General features: G+C 39.0%; 1 protein-coding gene across 1 annotated transcript in view; it reads right to left on the reverse strand.

Annotated features, from left to right (window-relative positions):
• Window positions 1–14,581, reverse strand: part of PDE1C (phosphodiesterase 1C, calmodulin-dependent 70kDa) — a 93,192-nt gene that overhangs the window by 73,150 nt on the left and 5,461 nt on the right. Inside the window, exons 3-5 of the mRNA XM_011925696.1 lie at window positions 8,954–9,035; window positions 5,521–5,641; window positions 3,695–3,870 (exon numbers count right to left, since the gene is read on the reverse strand). Coding sequence (XP_011781086.1) covers window positions 3,695–3,870; window positions 5,521–5,641; window positions 8,954–9,035 — 379 coding nt within the window. The remainder of the gene's footprint in view (window positions 1–3,694; window positions 3,871–5,520; window positions 5,642–8,953; window positions 9,036–14,581) is intronic.

Raw genomic sequence — 14,581 nt, forward strand, 5'->3', positions numbered from 1 at the left:
GTATACATTAAAAAGGAGTTGAGAACAGCTATTTTGTACATGCTCATAGGTTCCAATCACAGGATGTATATAGAGAATTCGCTTTTCAGGTCTTAGATTTAGCATCTGCTAGGCCTCTTGACTAGTCGAAAGCAAGAGATGTGCGGTTCAATTCTGTTTCCTTTGGCTTCCCACGTCAGACTGTCTGTGGTGTTGGGACTTGTGATAAAAACAACCAAGAGTAAGCAGTTAGAGTTAAGGCGGAGCAGAGCCCTCAAGATCCATACATTTGCTTCCTCCCAGCGGAGAGCCGGTTCTACCCCACAATGCATGTCTGCAGTTTTGGAGAAATACACTGATTTCTTTATTTGTCTTCCTGAATAATGATACTATAGGGTCTCAGTTAAAAATCATATTGGGCTGATTATCCCTTGATATAATTTTCTGAAATGCCTACAACCAGAGAAGGAGAGAGAAAAAAACATAGAAAAGAGAGAGAAACTGATCAGAAAACCCAAAATACTATATGAATTTTGACTAGTTCAAATCTCAGTTCTATACAAGAACAAAAGAAAGGTGCTTCTAGACATTTAAGAACTTAGAAGGTGTTCCTGCTTCCTGAAAATTTTAGTCAAAGAAGTGCTCCAGCTGACAGAAAACTTCAATCAACATTAAAAACTAAAAAATGAGAAAAATATGTAAATGAATAATTCTTTATATATTATAAATCACAATATTCAGTATCAGAATAAAATACTCAAAATAGAAAGAGAAAGGCCAAATACAAGATAATATTATATGATGATCCCAATTTATGGGCAGTATTTTTACTTATACATATTTACAGAAAAGCAAATTAAAAAGAATTACATCAGAATTTTAATAATAGTTTTATGTGTCTAGAGAAGTAATGAGTAATTTTCATTTTTTTATATATGTATTTTATATTTCAGCATTTGTAACCTAAACACATTAGTGTTACACCAGAAAATAAGTGTTAAAAAAAAGTACTAAATACTGAATGGAAATTAATCAATATTGATCAGACTTGAAAATTGTTATGTCCATACATCTTTGGTTGGGAATAGTGATTTTTAACTCTAAGGGCTATAAAAATATTTATTTAATCTTTCCTAATAATTATCAGTTCTTGCCTACCTAGTTTTGTAAATCAGGTTGGTTAACAAAACCAAGACCCATTTTCAGTGCATTTATTAACAATACATGTTCAAGTGCCCCATGGAGGACAGCCTTTCTTGAAATCAGGGTCATGTGGAAAAAAAGAGCAACAAACAAAACAGCCACCACCAACAGAAAACAGATGCAAACTAGATTTCTTATTAGCACCAGTCAACCAGTCAACAGCATTACTGAGCTGCTAAGAATGTTATAAAATATTAGTTATAAGTTGGTATTTTCACCACCACCTTAACTTTGTATTCAAATCTCTAATCTTCTTTTCCAATTTGCATAAATAACAGCTACTACTTAGGTACCAACCTTGCAGACTCCTTTTTCTCAGTGGTTTATAGGCATTATTTCTATTCACCTCAATTCTGTGATGTACATTATCATCCCCAAAGTGAGCCTCAAAGAACCTATCTGAATTTGCCAACAACAACAACAACAACAAAAACCCTTACAAGTCAAGACTCCATTCTCTCTCCCCTTCCCTGCTAATTGAAATGTGCCCTGACAACCAAATTATTCTCCCACAAAATATCCATAACACCAGGCTCTGTGCCTTTGCCCAAGCCCTTTCTTCTTGTTCCCATTTCTAAATACAACCTCATTCAGGTCTTAATCCCAGAAGTCCTGCCACATGATGCCTTCCCAAACGCCCAAGCAGGGCTACAGACAAATTCTTTGTGCTTCCAAAATAGTTCAAACATACAGTATCTCTATCCCCATACCTAATGCATTTAAAAATTATTAGCTGTTTATTTATCTGTTCTTTTTAGAGGGCCAGTTTTCTCCTGAAACTGTCAAATGCTTCCCCAGGTGATTAGTTTCTGAAGGTAATTTTAGTAAGCCAGATAATTGCAAACAAATTATTTTGAAGTACCTCTTTAAATTGCATGTTGTCAGAAATTGAATTTTCAAGTGTAATGAGTGTAATTGATTATAAGAGAGTGTTTCTTTGCAGATGATGCAGTAGCTGCCATCGCTGTTTGCAATACCTGCCAACAGGGAGGATTCGAATGTTTAAAGCATTTGAATGGACTAGGAGAGGGTGCACTTAAAATATGGAAGAGGTGTTGGCTCTCTCCACAGTTCAGGGTGCAACATCTGTTCTGAAATGATAAGGGTTCAATTATGCCCTAAAAGTGTCATAAATATAAACCCTTTGCCTCACCTGAAAAGAGCAGCCACTTGAATGGAATTTTATGGACAAATCACAAAATTGGACAGAATTTTGTGGACAAGCCTTTGAATAACTCCAACAGTGAGGCTGCTTCTTTCCTACACTAGAAAAGGAACCCCCAGCTCCCACCCTGATATACAGGAACCAACACTGCTAGAACATGTTCTTACCCACTGTCCCTACCCTTCTCACCCAGTATACTGACACTGGGAGGGTAAAAATGTGAGATGTTGTGTTTGGGGAGGGGATGATGTGTTTTTGTCTGATGTGAGGGCCTAGGGCTTAGGCTGGTGGTGCTGGTGGCAACTTCAGGGCTTTGACTGAACTTCCATTCTTCCTTTGAGTGAAACTATATAGTAATGTCTCTTTCCCTCCCCTGCCACAAGACTGTGAGCTTTGAGGGCAAGGATGTCTGTTACTCATCTCAGTACCCTGGGTACTCGGCACAGACTGGCACACAGTAGGCATGCAATAGATGTTAGCAAAAACTGACTCTTGTTGAAGGCTCACCTCCAGGAAGCCCAGTTCCCTCACTGGGCTCCCAGAGCCACCTATGTATTTGTCCTTACCTTGAATCAGGCATCACAGTGTCAGACCCCTTATCAGGTTTGTGCTACCTGTGCACGAGGGCCTCTCTCCCTAATATGATCATGTAGAATGTACCCATCATGGAGGTCATGCTCAGGAGTCACAAATGCACACATGAACAAAGGAATTTAAGCTTCCCAGATCATACAAATTTCCACCTTTTTCTGCTGATAGTCCCAAAGGCCACAATTTTCAGTTTTGATGATGTCTACTTCAGGGAATTTCTGTTTACCAACAATTTACCATCATCTTAGAAGATCAGATATATGGTTTGAGCAATGAGTGAAGGGAAACTGAGAATATGAAAGGAATATAGAAATGCATGTAAGAAAATTAAAGCTCCTTATATCACAACATAATGGCCAAGGCAAGGTGGCTATTAGCAGGTCTTTACTTAGGTGAAAGAAGAAATAAAAGCCTCACAGTTGTGCCACATGACATCAAGTGAAAACGACAAGATGGTTTAGCAGAAATCAAGAAATAATAACACCCATCTCCTGTAGAGTCTTCATACCAGAAAAAGGAGTTTAGTGCCACAGCATAAAGGGCATCATGTCAGGAGGCTTGCAGGTCTGCTGCATTTTATCATGTGTTGATTGGTAGATATTATGAAGATCAAAAGATGGTAGATTCTAACATTCAGCAATTTGAATCTGCATCCTGAGCAACTGTGCTTTATTTGTAACACACATAACTTAGGGGAGACAACCTTGTTTTACAACTGGGTGCTGAATTGGCTTGGACAGGTCTGTGGCATGTTACCTTTGGGTACCTTGGCCCTCCATCTCTCCCGATTGATGTGCACCACCTCGGTCCAAGTAGCTTTAAAGCTCTTATAGTCAATGGGAATGACAGAACTGTTGATTGGGGCACTTCCCTCCGAACCAGAGCTCTTGACACCTGATCGCTTGGCATCTGATGAGCTGATGCTATTCAAACTGGAAAACAAAAAAATCATACCAAAGAGGAGAGTTAGTGTTTGGAAAATGTCTGCCAAGGAACTAGCCCAGGGGAGGAGTGGTTAGCACTCATCGAGTTATTGCTGTAAAATTTCTGGGTCCTGAGGTTTATAATTATTCTATTTTCCACATATGACAGGTGGAAAATTCTGAATTTTCAGCAGGAAAAATATCAACATTGCAGTCTCAAGAGTCTCTATATTCTTCATATTTCTTCTTTGCTATTTGGCCTCTTCTCTTTTCCCAATAACCAGAACCCCCTCATGTGAATTTTCTCTGCTCTGTTCTCTGAAACTGACTAATTTGAACTGGGACATCCACTTAATTCTGCAGTTCACCCATCTGCTTCCACACTGACCGCTTTTCCAAGTTACCTAGCAACTTGCTCCTCTTTCTTTCCAGCTCTACCATTCCCCTGCAAGGGTCTTTCTGATCCCAGTATACCAAAGTCCAGGGGAAGTGATGATTTCCTTAAATCGCTGGAAGAAGATGGAAATGCGGACAGCATGGAGATAGTGAGAGACTAGGTCATGCAAAAGACCTTATGGGTAACTTTGTAAATGTTAGAAAGTATCATCTTTCTGGAAAATCTCAAAGAAGTAACTACTGCTACCAAGTGGTCAAAGCAGTGACTGGTAGGAACACAAATTCATGATGGACTAGAAAAGCAGAATATATTTCAATCACTGCCTGAAGAGCTGTGGGGCCATGTGGACTCTGCCAGGGGCTCTGTCCTCCTTGTTAGCAAACTTAAGAGGGTCTATCCATCTGGAGCATGCCTGGGGTCCCCCTGTCCTAACACTTGTCTTTCTTTACTCCTTTTCCTGCTCTTTGTTTCTCCTTTTCCTATTCATTCCATTTCTCTTCTTCCTCCTTTATGACAAAGCCCAATGTTTTACATGAACAAGGAGATTAATAGTAGTAGTAATAGTAGTAGTATATCTAATAAAGACTTTATTGTAGCTAGCACTTCCTCTGTTCTAGACCCTGTTGTAAGGTTTAACATAGATTGAATATCTTATTTAATCTTCCCAGCCACCTCTGAGTATTATAATCCACATTTTCTCAGATGGGGGAAGTGAGACAATTTGCCTGCGATTGCACAGCTAGTAAGTGATGAGATCAGGAGTTTTTAACTCTGGCATTCTGACTCTAGAGCCTGTACTCTTTACTGATCTACCCTTGATATAATGATGTGGTGGTAGAAGGTGATTTCAAGCTTTCGATTCTTTTTCTCCACTTCATTCTTTGTACAAACCTGAAATGAATGTCAGTTTCATTTCTTTGTAAGTACTCTCCAGGAGTGATACTGTCTTTGTGGAGTATTACATGAGCAAGGATTGTCTGGGCACAGCAGGTAAACATGCAGCAAATGGGGTGCTAGAGGGGCAGCACCAGGTTCCTGCTGGTCATGATTTAGACCTTGGTCACCTCTTACAGTTTAGCTTGGAGAGTACGGATAATACAATTTCAACTCCTCTGAGAAAAGGAAAGAGGCAGACAACTTTTTATGAGAAGGAGCTAAGGCAAATGTCATTATGACATACCATCCCCATCCCCAGCAAAAGAAGAATTCTATCCTCATGGACAGGCCAACCTCACCCCCAGCCCTCAGGCTTCCCCACTGACCTCGAACGTCTCTGTCCTGTCCCACCAGTTTGAGAGGTTTCATCGATTAATGGACTCACAATCTTCTCGGTCATGTCCGTAAGCACAGTGAAGGTGGGTTCCACAATGAAATCAATGAAACCTGAAGAGAAACAGCAATGCTTCAGAGGAACCACATATTACCTTGGGCTTTTCCATACTTTCCAGAAGAAACTGATCTAGAAGCTCCAGATCAGATTACAAGAGAATGGGTTGATCTTATTCACTTTATATATTCCTTGATTTGAATATTACATGTCAGTTTCATTTCTCCTACATAACTTCCTATGACTTTTCAGGATACAGTTCAATAAAGTACCTGTGAAATACTCAACACCCACTACAGAACTAGCACTGTGATAGGAACTGTGTAAAAGACTAAGACTGAACAATACGACCTGCCTGAAGTTGTGACATTTGAGCTGAGCCCTTAAGAATGGGTGGAGAGGAAGATGTGGCTATTCACTCTGGGCAGTGGGAATGGAAAAAGCCAAATGACAGAGATGGGAGGGTGTAAGATGCATCTGGGGACTGACTAGGGAGTAGGGATTCTTTTGGATTTGTGGAAGGAAAGCTTGGGAAGGTTAGTTATTGACAGCTCTAGGAAAGGAGGCTTCTAAGTGTTCAGATAGGGGGTTGGGACTTAGGTGGACACGGGAGGCTCCTGGAGACGTTTGAGCAGCATTGTCATAAGAATTTTTAAATGTTCTTTGGAAAGTTAATCTGGCAAGATAATAATGAAGAAAGCAGGAAGGGAGAGGGATGAGAAAATCATTTAGAAGCTATTACAATTGCTCAAAAAAAAAAAAAAAGATAAAGAAGGCTGGAACCAGTGCCACTATAAAGTGGAAATGCAAAGCAGGCACAGATACCTGCACAGCAGGAGGTGGTACTGTCTCTGTATGGGATCTGCCAAAGACACTCCAACAACAAAGCAGGGAAAACAGAAAATGGAAAGAGAATGTGGCGAAGAAATGACAATGGGCTCTGGTTCATATTTGCTGACTTTGAGGTACAGGAGGCGCATCTAGATGGGAGGGGGCAAACAGAGTTGGAAGAAACAGAATTGGAAAGTGAAAGAGGGCTCAGACCTAGAACTATACCTTTGTGAGATCACCGTGCTAGAGAGATGGTTGAAGTTGGGCTACAGAGATTATCCTAACAGCTCAGACACCCAAATATTCTGTGACAATCAGGAGAAAAACTAGGAGCTGAAGCTAGTGGGGACGGTGGTAATTCCCTGCACAGCCACATGAAAACTGGAAGGAAACTAAATATCAGCCAGAGGAAATGTTGCCCACTCTCCTTTGAAGGTCATATCTGGAAATGTATGAATGCATATTTAGTTTTCACAATGGCCCAGGTAGAGGTAAAGCTGGCATTAATGCTGAGCATAAAGGATGTTAAGAGTCCTACAATGTAATTGACAAAACAAGAACTGTCTCAATCAAATACCAATAGTGTCCTGACTGATAAGGAAACAGTGATAGCCAAATGTGTATTATGGTTAATATAGTGTTGTAATTGTGTATGTGTAGTATGTATTGTGTATTACGATTAATTATAGCATAGTTTTAAGCTGAAACTAAAGTATTTGATGACACCACTTTTGCCTTTTTTTTCCTGACAAATTAAGCTCAACATGTCCAAACCAGAACTAACTCATAAGCTTCCCCACAACCTTTGTAAATGGGACCATGGTCCAACCACTTAATCTAGAGTTCTGCCTTTATCTCAGCTTTGCATTCAGTCAAATCCTTGACACCTTATGTGCCACCTCTCTTCTGGAGAGGCTCTGTTACTACCTTAGTTCTGATATTCATCATCTCTTCTTTGTAATCCTGTAGGAGGCACCCAACTGGTTTCTTTGCCTCTAATCTTACTGAAAATCCTCCAATTAATCCTCCATGCTACTGGCAAAGAAATCTTCTAAAAACAGGGTTGGCAAACTTTATCTGTAAAGGACCAGATAGTTATTTTAGACTTTGCGGGCCATATCATCTCTATCAAAACCACTTAACTCTGCCGCTGAAGTGCAAAAGCAATCATAGACAATATGTAAATGAATGCACTTAGCTGTGTTGTAATAAAACTTTATTTACAAGAACAGGTGGTGGGCCAGATTAAGCCCACAGGCTAAAACATAAATTTATATATTTTTAACCTCACTTAAAATTCTTTAGATATGCCCTCATTTCCCACAAGAAAGTATAAACACATGCTATTATTAACACTACATAAAATCTGGGCTTGATACGTCCCTCACTACATCCTACTCCCTACCCAATGTTCTTGCCATATGGAAATGTTTAGAATTTGCTGACCATACCAGGCAGTTTTAAGTTTCCCTGCTTTGTATATGCTACATTCTCTGCCTGGAATGACCTTCTACCCACCCCTAGCTCACCTCCAACACAGATCACCATTTGCCCAAACAATGCCTACACACTTGTTGGGACTCAACTCAAATATTACCCCTTAATAAACCTAATGGTTCACACACTTTGTTGTGTACTTTATTGTACTATGTACAAAAGTCTACCTTAGCATTATAACATTCTAATAGATTTTTGTTTTTGTAACATTTTGCCCATCACACAATACTGGTTTAATGTGTTTGACAGCAGGTACCATGTGTAATTTGTCTTTGTTCCTATAACATCTATTACCATGTCTAGCAGTGCCCAATATATGAAGACTCAATATATATTATTAAAAAAGCATAAGCACTCAAAACAAAAGTAGAAAAATCCCTAATTCTTATTGAATTTTCTTAAATGATTTCAGACTCTTCAAAGGTGGAGATCACTGACAACGTTTAATTCAGATAGGGCACTGGTGCCCTCTCCCATAGATGAAGATTTTTTAAATGCATATATTATGGTTATCAGCAACTCAAAAGTTATCCTTACCTAAAAAAAAAGTGCTTTAAAGAAAAGAAAGGAAGGAAGGAAGACAGGAAAGAAGGAAGAACACATTTTGAAAGATCCATTCATGGAAGTAGATTCAACCAGGAAATGGGGCTGTCCTGAAAATGGGGCTAGAAGAAGCATCAGTGAGTAGAAATGCCTTGGCAGCTTACAGTGCTACATGCAGAATGGAGGGATGGAGTAGAATGGGCTTCCTGCCAATGACATTTGTTATCTCCTTGGAGAGTTGGGACTCCCTCTTTCTCTTGACAGGGAATGACAGAGACACCAAGAGTATCATTGTCCAATTCTCCCATGAACAGCCACATTCCAGGGAGAAGAATGGACAGAGTGGTTCCAGAATCCAATCAGGCAGAGCCATGAGCACAACATGGCGGAATGGAGCCAGTTTCCCAGCCAAAGAACTGCTCAGAGCATCTGTGCTTACTTCTACAGGCTTCCTGCTTTGGTGCTTCCTTCTAACCAAAGAGCTGGCAAACACATACCTACTTGTGACTGAGCAACCATAGTGGACTTTCGGTCGCACAGAGGAGAAAAAGGCAGCCCCAGTTCTGCTTCTCTGTCACCCTGGAAAAATAAAAGGTCATAGTAAATTAAGGAACGGTAGACTGGGTCACCTAGATTTCATTTAGAGACTTTCGCCGCCACAGAGGCCACTGGTCTTTATTTTAATTATTACAATTACATTATATAATAAGTCTTTATGGAGACTTCTTCTCTACATAAAAGACAAGAAAAGGCTGAAGCCCTCTGGGATCCAATAGTCCCATCCAACTACAAAGCTCATGCTGCTGTAAAGAAAGCCTCATTGGGCAGTACTGTGACCTCCATGGAAAATAAGGCAACAGGAAATATGTCTTGTGGCCTGCAGCCAGCACCGCAGGCAGAATTTCTCTGTTTTCCTAAGTCATCCTGGGTCAGCCTGTGGTCTTTGTCTAGCTAGTGAACTCCTTCCAGATGTGGGCAGTGTTTGAAACTAAAATTCAAACTGGACTGATTCAGATTGATCCCCCTAGTGCTACTGAAAGTCACACACACTTGGAGCAAGTGCTTCTGGGTTCTTAACCTCAGAGGTCAGTCTATAATGAAAAGTGGACCAAAAAGAGTCAGAATAAATAATTGCTTTGTCTATGAAGTTAGACAACAACAAAACATAATTGTCTGACCAATATATTCTCAATCTTACCAAAAAGTGTCACCATAAGTAAGTACTATGAAAAGTCTAAATAATGATGGAGATGTTTTCTAAAAACTTGGGCCTGAGGCTTAATACTTGTCATACCCCCAGAGGAAAGGAAAAAAAACATATGTCACCCTTCTCATAGTAGTGAAGCTGTGCTAATTCATTTTACTGGCTCAGATAATAGCTACTGACTTGTGCTTGAATCTCTTTCACCTACTAGATGTGAGATAGATCATAGGTAAGTTATTTTCTTTCCATGCATTTCAGTTTTTATCACTTGTTAAATGTGGGATAGTAATCTCTACCTCATAGGGTTATAAGGATGAAAGAGAAAAATGCATGTAAATAAATAAAACAAACTGTTGTTTCCCAACAGGTGGCTCTAATATTTAAGGTCAAGATTCAAGAAACTTTTAGTGAATTTGTTCACCTAATACATTCTGATTGTAATAAGTACTGTCAAAAAATTAATTTAATAGCAAATAAAGGATATTAACAACCTGAAACCAGGCCTGGTTCAAAACTGGATGATTCTTCCTTCTAAGGCATGCTACCAAAGAGAACACATGTTGGCTCAATGCAGCATTAACTGAAAGGACGGAAAAGGAGTGTGTGTCTAAGGAAGTTCAACAGTGGGGTCACAATGGGAGCTGGGGACATCCAAGGGTTTCAGGAATAGTCCCTAAGTGGCTCAGTTCCTTCTGCACCCTCTTCCTATATCGACACCCCAAGGGACAAATGGCTTCTTTATTTAAGTACGCTCTACTGAAAACTACTCTCTCAAGTGGCATGATAAAAATGATTTCCTCCTGAGTGATTTCTACCTAGGTGAGACGTAGAAAAGCAAGTGTATTTATAACATAAATTCTAGTGATGTAGATGGTTTGGTGGGATAGTTCAGCTAAAACAAATAAAACCCTTTTTATTCCCAGGTAGCAGGGATACAAATTGTTCTGTCAGTACATTTTAATGGGGAGGGTGTGAACACTCTCCATTTGACTATTAAAGTATAAACATCAATTTGGATTTCATTACTGAACAATCACCTGATACTAAATAACTCTAATTCCATGAACTTGTCCATACCCAAATATACACATAATTTACATGCTTTGTATTTAATTGAGCTATGTAGACTCAACTAATAAAAGCTTATTTTTAAAACAGAGGTAATTGAATTCCCTTTGGAAAGCAGATATACTTATGAATTGGAAAAAAATCAGTGCTGATAATAATATGGAGGAATAAACTTCTACTGATGAATCCAACTTGAGTGATAACACCATACTGTATGACTCTATAGCTATAGCTTAAAATTATTCATACACTTTCCTCTTTATTGAAGAGGTCAACATTTTCAAAAGAGGGCAAACTTCTCTATTTACACAAAGGATTTTTAAAAATCACTCATTTTTTTCCTCCAGGACAGCTCAGAAAACTAAATATCATTCCTGCAGTAGGGGTTAAGATAACTCCAACTGATAAAGTCATGTAGTTGGCATGCAGAAGGAAGATAATGAATATCTGTTGAATAAATGAGAAGACTAATTTGGTTAGAAACACTCAAGTTCCTTTGGTCACTCAGACATTTATGACAGACAAACTAAAGAGAGCAATTAGGCAAGTAGCTGTTCACCAAACCCCTATTCTTCTCCTCCTCCATTTCCTATCTACACAGCTAGACTCCATTGCCTAGAATCACTGCCAGTTAGTGCTCAATAACAGAAGAAGAGAAGGGATGCATTTCTACCACAGTTCAGCAGTTCAGGCCTACAACATCTCTTATGCCTACTTCTCCATGCTTTCCCCGGTTTAGTGGCTTGATGTAGACAAGCACTTTGGAAGCCAGGCAGATGGCAGAGTGTGGTCTAACGTCATTGCTTATCATAGAACCACCTGACAATCAAGAAACATGAGTCCTATACTTTACATGAGTGAGTTCAAAACTTCCATTCATGTGTGTTGCTATACATTTGGGGGTAGCTATATGTAAGTAGCAAACCAGTCAAAAGAAACAAGGGCTCCATCTGTATTGGAAGTTCACAGAGAAGATGGCACCTGTCAATGAAAGAGCTTCCAAAGACATTTAGGTAATATCTCAAGTGAGTCTTCCCAGAAAGAAAAAGGAAATGTTTGGGAAAGCAACAGAAGGATCAGGTTGAACAAAGCACAGCAATGTACATTCTTCTTTCCCAGAGGAGGAAGACACAAATATAACATATGAGAAAGGCATTGTGATGTTCGATTTAAGATAGCATAGTAAAGTTTTAGCTCTTTCAGAAATTATCACCTCAAAATGAGGAGGGTAAGAAAAAGAAATGCAATCACATCCAAGTGAAAATCTGTAATCTCAAATCAAAACTATATGAGAAAGGGCTGCCAAATGCTGTAAATATCAAAGACGAATGAGGCAAGATGCCAAGAGGCTAGGTAGAGAATAGACATTGAATTGCAAGAGGCCCTACAAAAGTAAGGAAAAAGTCAAGGCACGCACACACACACACACACACACACACACACACTCACACTCACACACCACTTCATAGGACCCTCATAATAAGCCAAGGACAATTCTAGATAGCTTGGAATACTACTGCTCTGATTGCCCTGTGGTACAAATATGCAAATAGTTGGCCTGAAAAGAATACATTTCACTCAAAGATGGTAAATAATAATAACAAAGTGAAGAAGAAAAGACAGGAGGAAGAGAAGGGGCAGAAGGAAGAGTACAAGGAGGAGGAGAACAAAGAGATGATGGAGAAGATGGAGGGGAAGAGGAAAAAGGTGAAGAAGAAGAGGAAGGAAGAGATAAAAAAAAAAGAGCAAAGGGAGGAGAAGGAAGTATTATACCATCAGCAGCAAAAGCAGGAATAGAGAACTTTAAACAGCAGATGGGGAACACTCATCAGAAAAATGGTGCCACTATTAACAGAAAAAAGCTCCTGAAATTATCAAGAACAAGGGCTCAGGGGAATGAGACCTAGCAGAGCACAGGAAATATATTGAAAAGAGAAGAAAACTAGAACTATCACGTTAATGCAGATTGTGCTGGAAGCAGCTCAAAGGAGAACTGAATTACTAAAAATAAAAAGACCAGTGAAGGCACTATAAACAAAAAGAGAACAATAAAACAATCCGATAATTTCATAGAGAAAAAAGGAAAAACTCACCAACACGTGTAATAAATAAAAATGGGAAAAATACCATAGACACATTAAAAGAATTATAAGAGATATTTGCAAAATATAAAATTGTACAGCAATACAAAGAAAATGAACCTCACAGTTTTTACAACATGATGTATTTACCAACGAGGTGAACTTATACTTCTTTAAAGTCAATATTTTATCAAAAAGTACCCCAAGGCAGTGGCTTGGATTTTGTAAATTATGGTTATAAAATTGAAGATGTAACTTGCTCTCTTAGCAAACCATGGAATGTGTGGTCCATCAGCACTGAGACTATGCCCTTATTTTAAAACGTAACCCAACTTTCCAAATGTAATTTTTAAAAACACTCTATAGTGCCACCGAGATTTCCCATTTGAATTGTCCAACTTAAAATCTATAGTTAAGAGCTGAGGCAACATTTCTCTTACATGTGCTACTTACTATAGCTTATGGCATTGAGGTTACAATATTAAGTCAATGAAAATAATTTACTGAATTATAATTACAAAAAAATAGTTCCAGTGCAATGAGTTAACAGTTCCTTCCCAACAGGCAAGAAATTCAGTATGGTTATTTTCATATTGCCTCCAGCACGTTTTTATTTGAGTATATATATGTGCAAACAAGGTTTTCTTTACGAGGAAGAAAATGTTCATGTGTTTAAGTAATTCATTTTTGCTTCCTCATAATTAGAAAAAGAATCACTGTAATACCTTAAACTTATATGAGTTAGCTATTATCTATCCTTTAGCCATGGACCAAATACTCCTGGCTGTAGAGGGTATGACATGGTTTGGCTGTGTTCCCCCACAAATCTCATCTTAAATTGTAGCTCCCATAATTCCCATGTGTTGTGGGAGGGAGCCGGTGGGAGATAATTGAATAATTGGGGGTAGTTTCCTCCATACTGTTTTCATGATAGTGAATAAGTCTCATGAGATCTGATGGTTTTACAACAGGAAACCCCTTTCACTTGGTTCTCATTCTCTCTCTTTGCTCGCTGCCATGTAAGACATCCCTTTGTTTTTCCTTTGTCTTCCACCCACAGTTGTGATGCCTCCCCAACCATGTGGAACTGTGAGTCAATTAAACTTCTTTCCTTTATAAATTACCCAGTCTTGGGTATTCTTTATCAGCAGCATGAAAATGGACCTACACAGTAAATTGGTACTGAGTGTATAGAGTGTGGTGGTATAGAGTGTGGTGCTGCTGTAAAGATACCTGATATGTGAAAGCGACTTTGGAACTGGGTAACAGGTAGAGGTTGGAACAGTTTGGAAAGCTCAGAAGAAGATAAGAAAATGTGGAAACGTTTGGAACTTCCTAGAGACTTGTTGAATGACTTTGAACAAAATGCTGATAATATGGACAATGACATCCAGGCTGAGGTGGTCTCAGGTGAAGATGAGGAACTAGTTGGGAACTGGAGTAAAGATGACTCTTACTGTGTTTTAGCAAAGAGACTGGCTACATTTTACCCCTGCCCTAGAGGTCTGTGGAACTTTGAACTTGAGGGAAATGACTTAGGATATCTGGCAGACACAATTTCTAAGCAGCAAAACATTCAAGAGGTGACTTGGGTGCTGTTAAAAGCATTTGGTTTTATATAAAGAGTAAGGAAAGGATCCAGTTTCAGCTTTCTACTTATGGCTAGCCAATTTTCCCAGCACCATTTATTAAATAGGGAATCCTTTCCCCATTTCTTGTTTTTCTCAGGTTTGTCAAAGATCAGATGACTGTAGATGTGTGGTACTATTTCT

The sequence above is a fragment of the Colobus angolensis genome, unplaced genomic scaffold, assembly GCF_000951035.1.
Source record: "Colobus angolensis palliatus isolate OR3802 unplaced genomic scaffold, Cang.pa_1.0 Scaffold652, whole genome shotgun sequence".
Lineage (NCBI taxonomy): Eukaryota > Metazoa > Chordata > Mammalia > Primates > Cercopithecidae > Colobus > Colobus angolensis.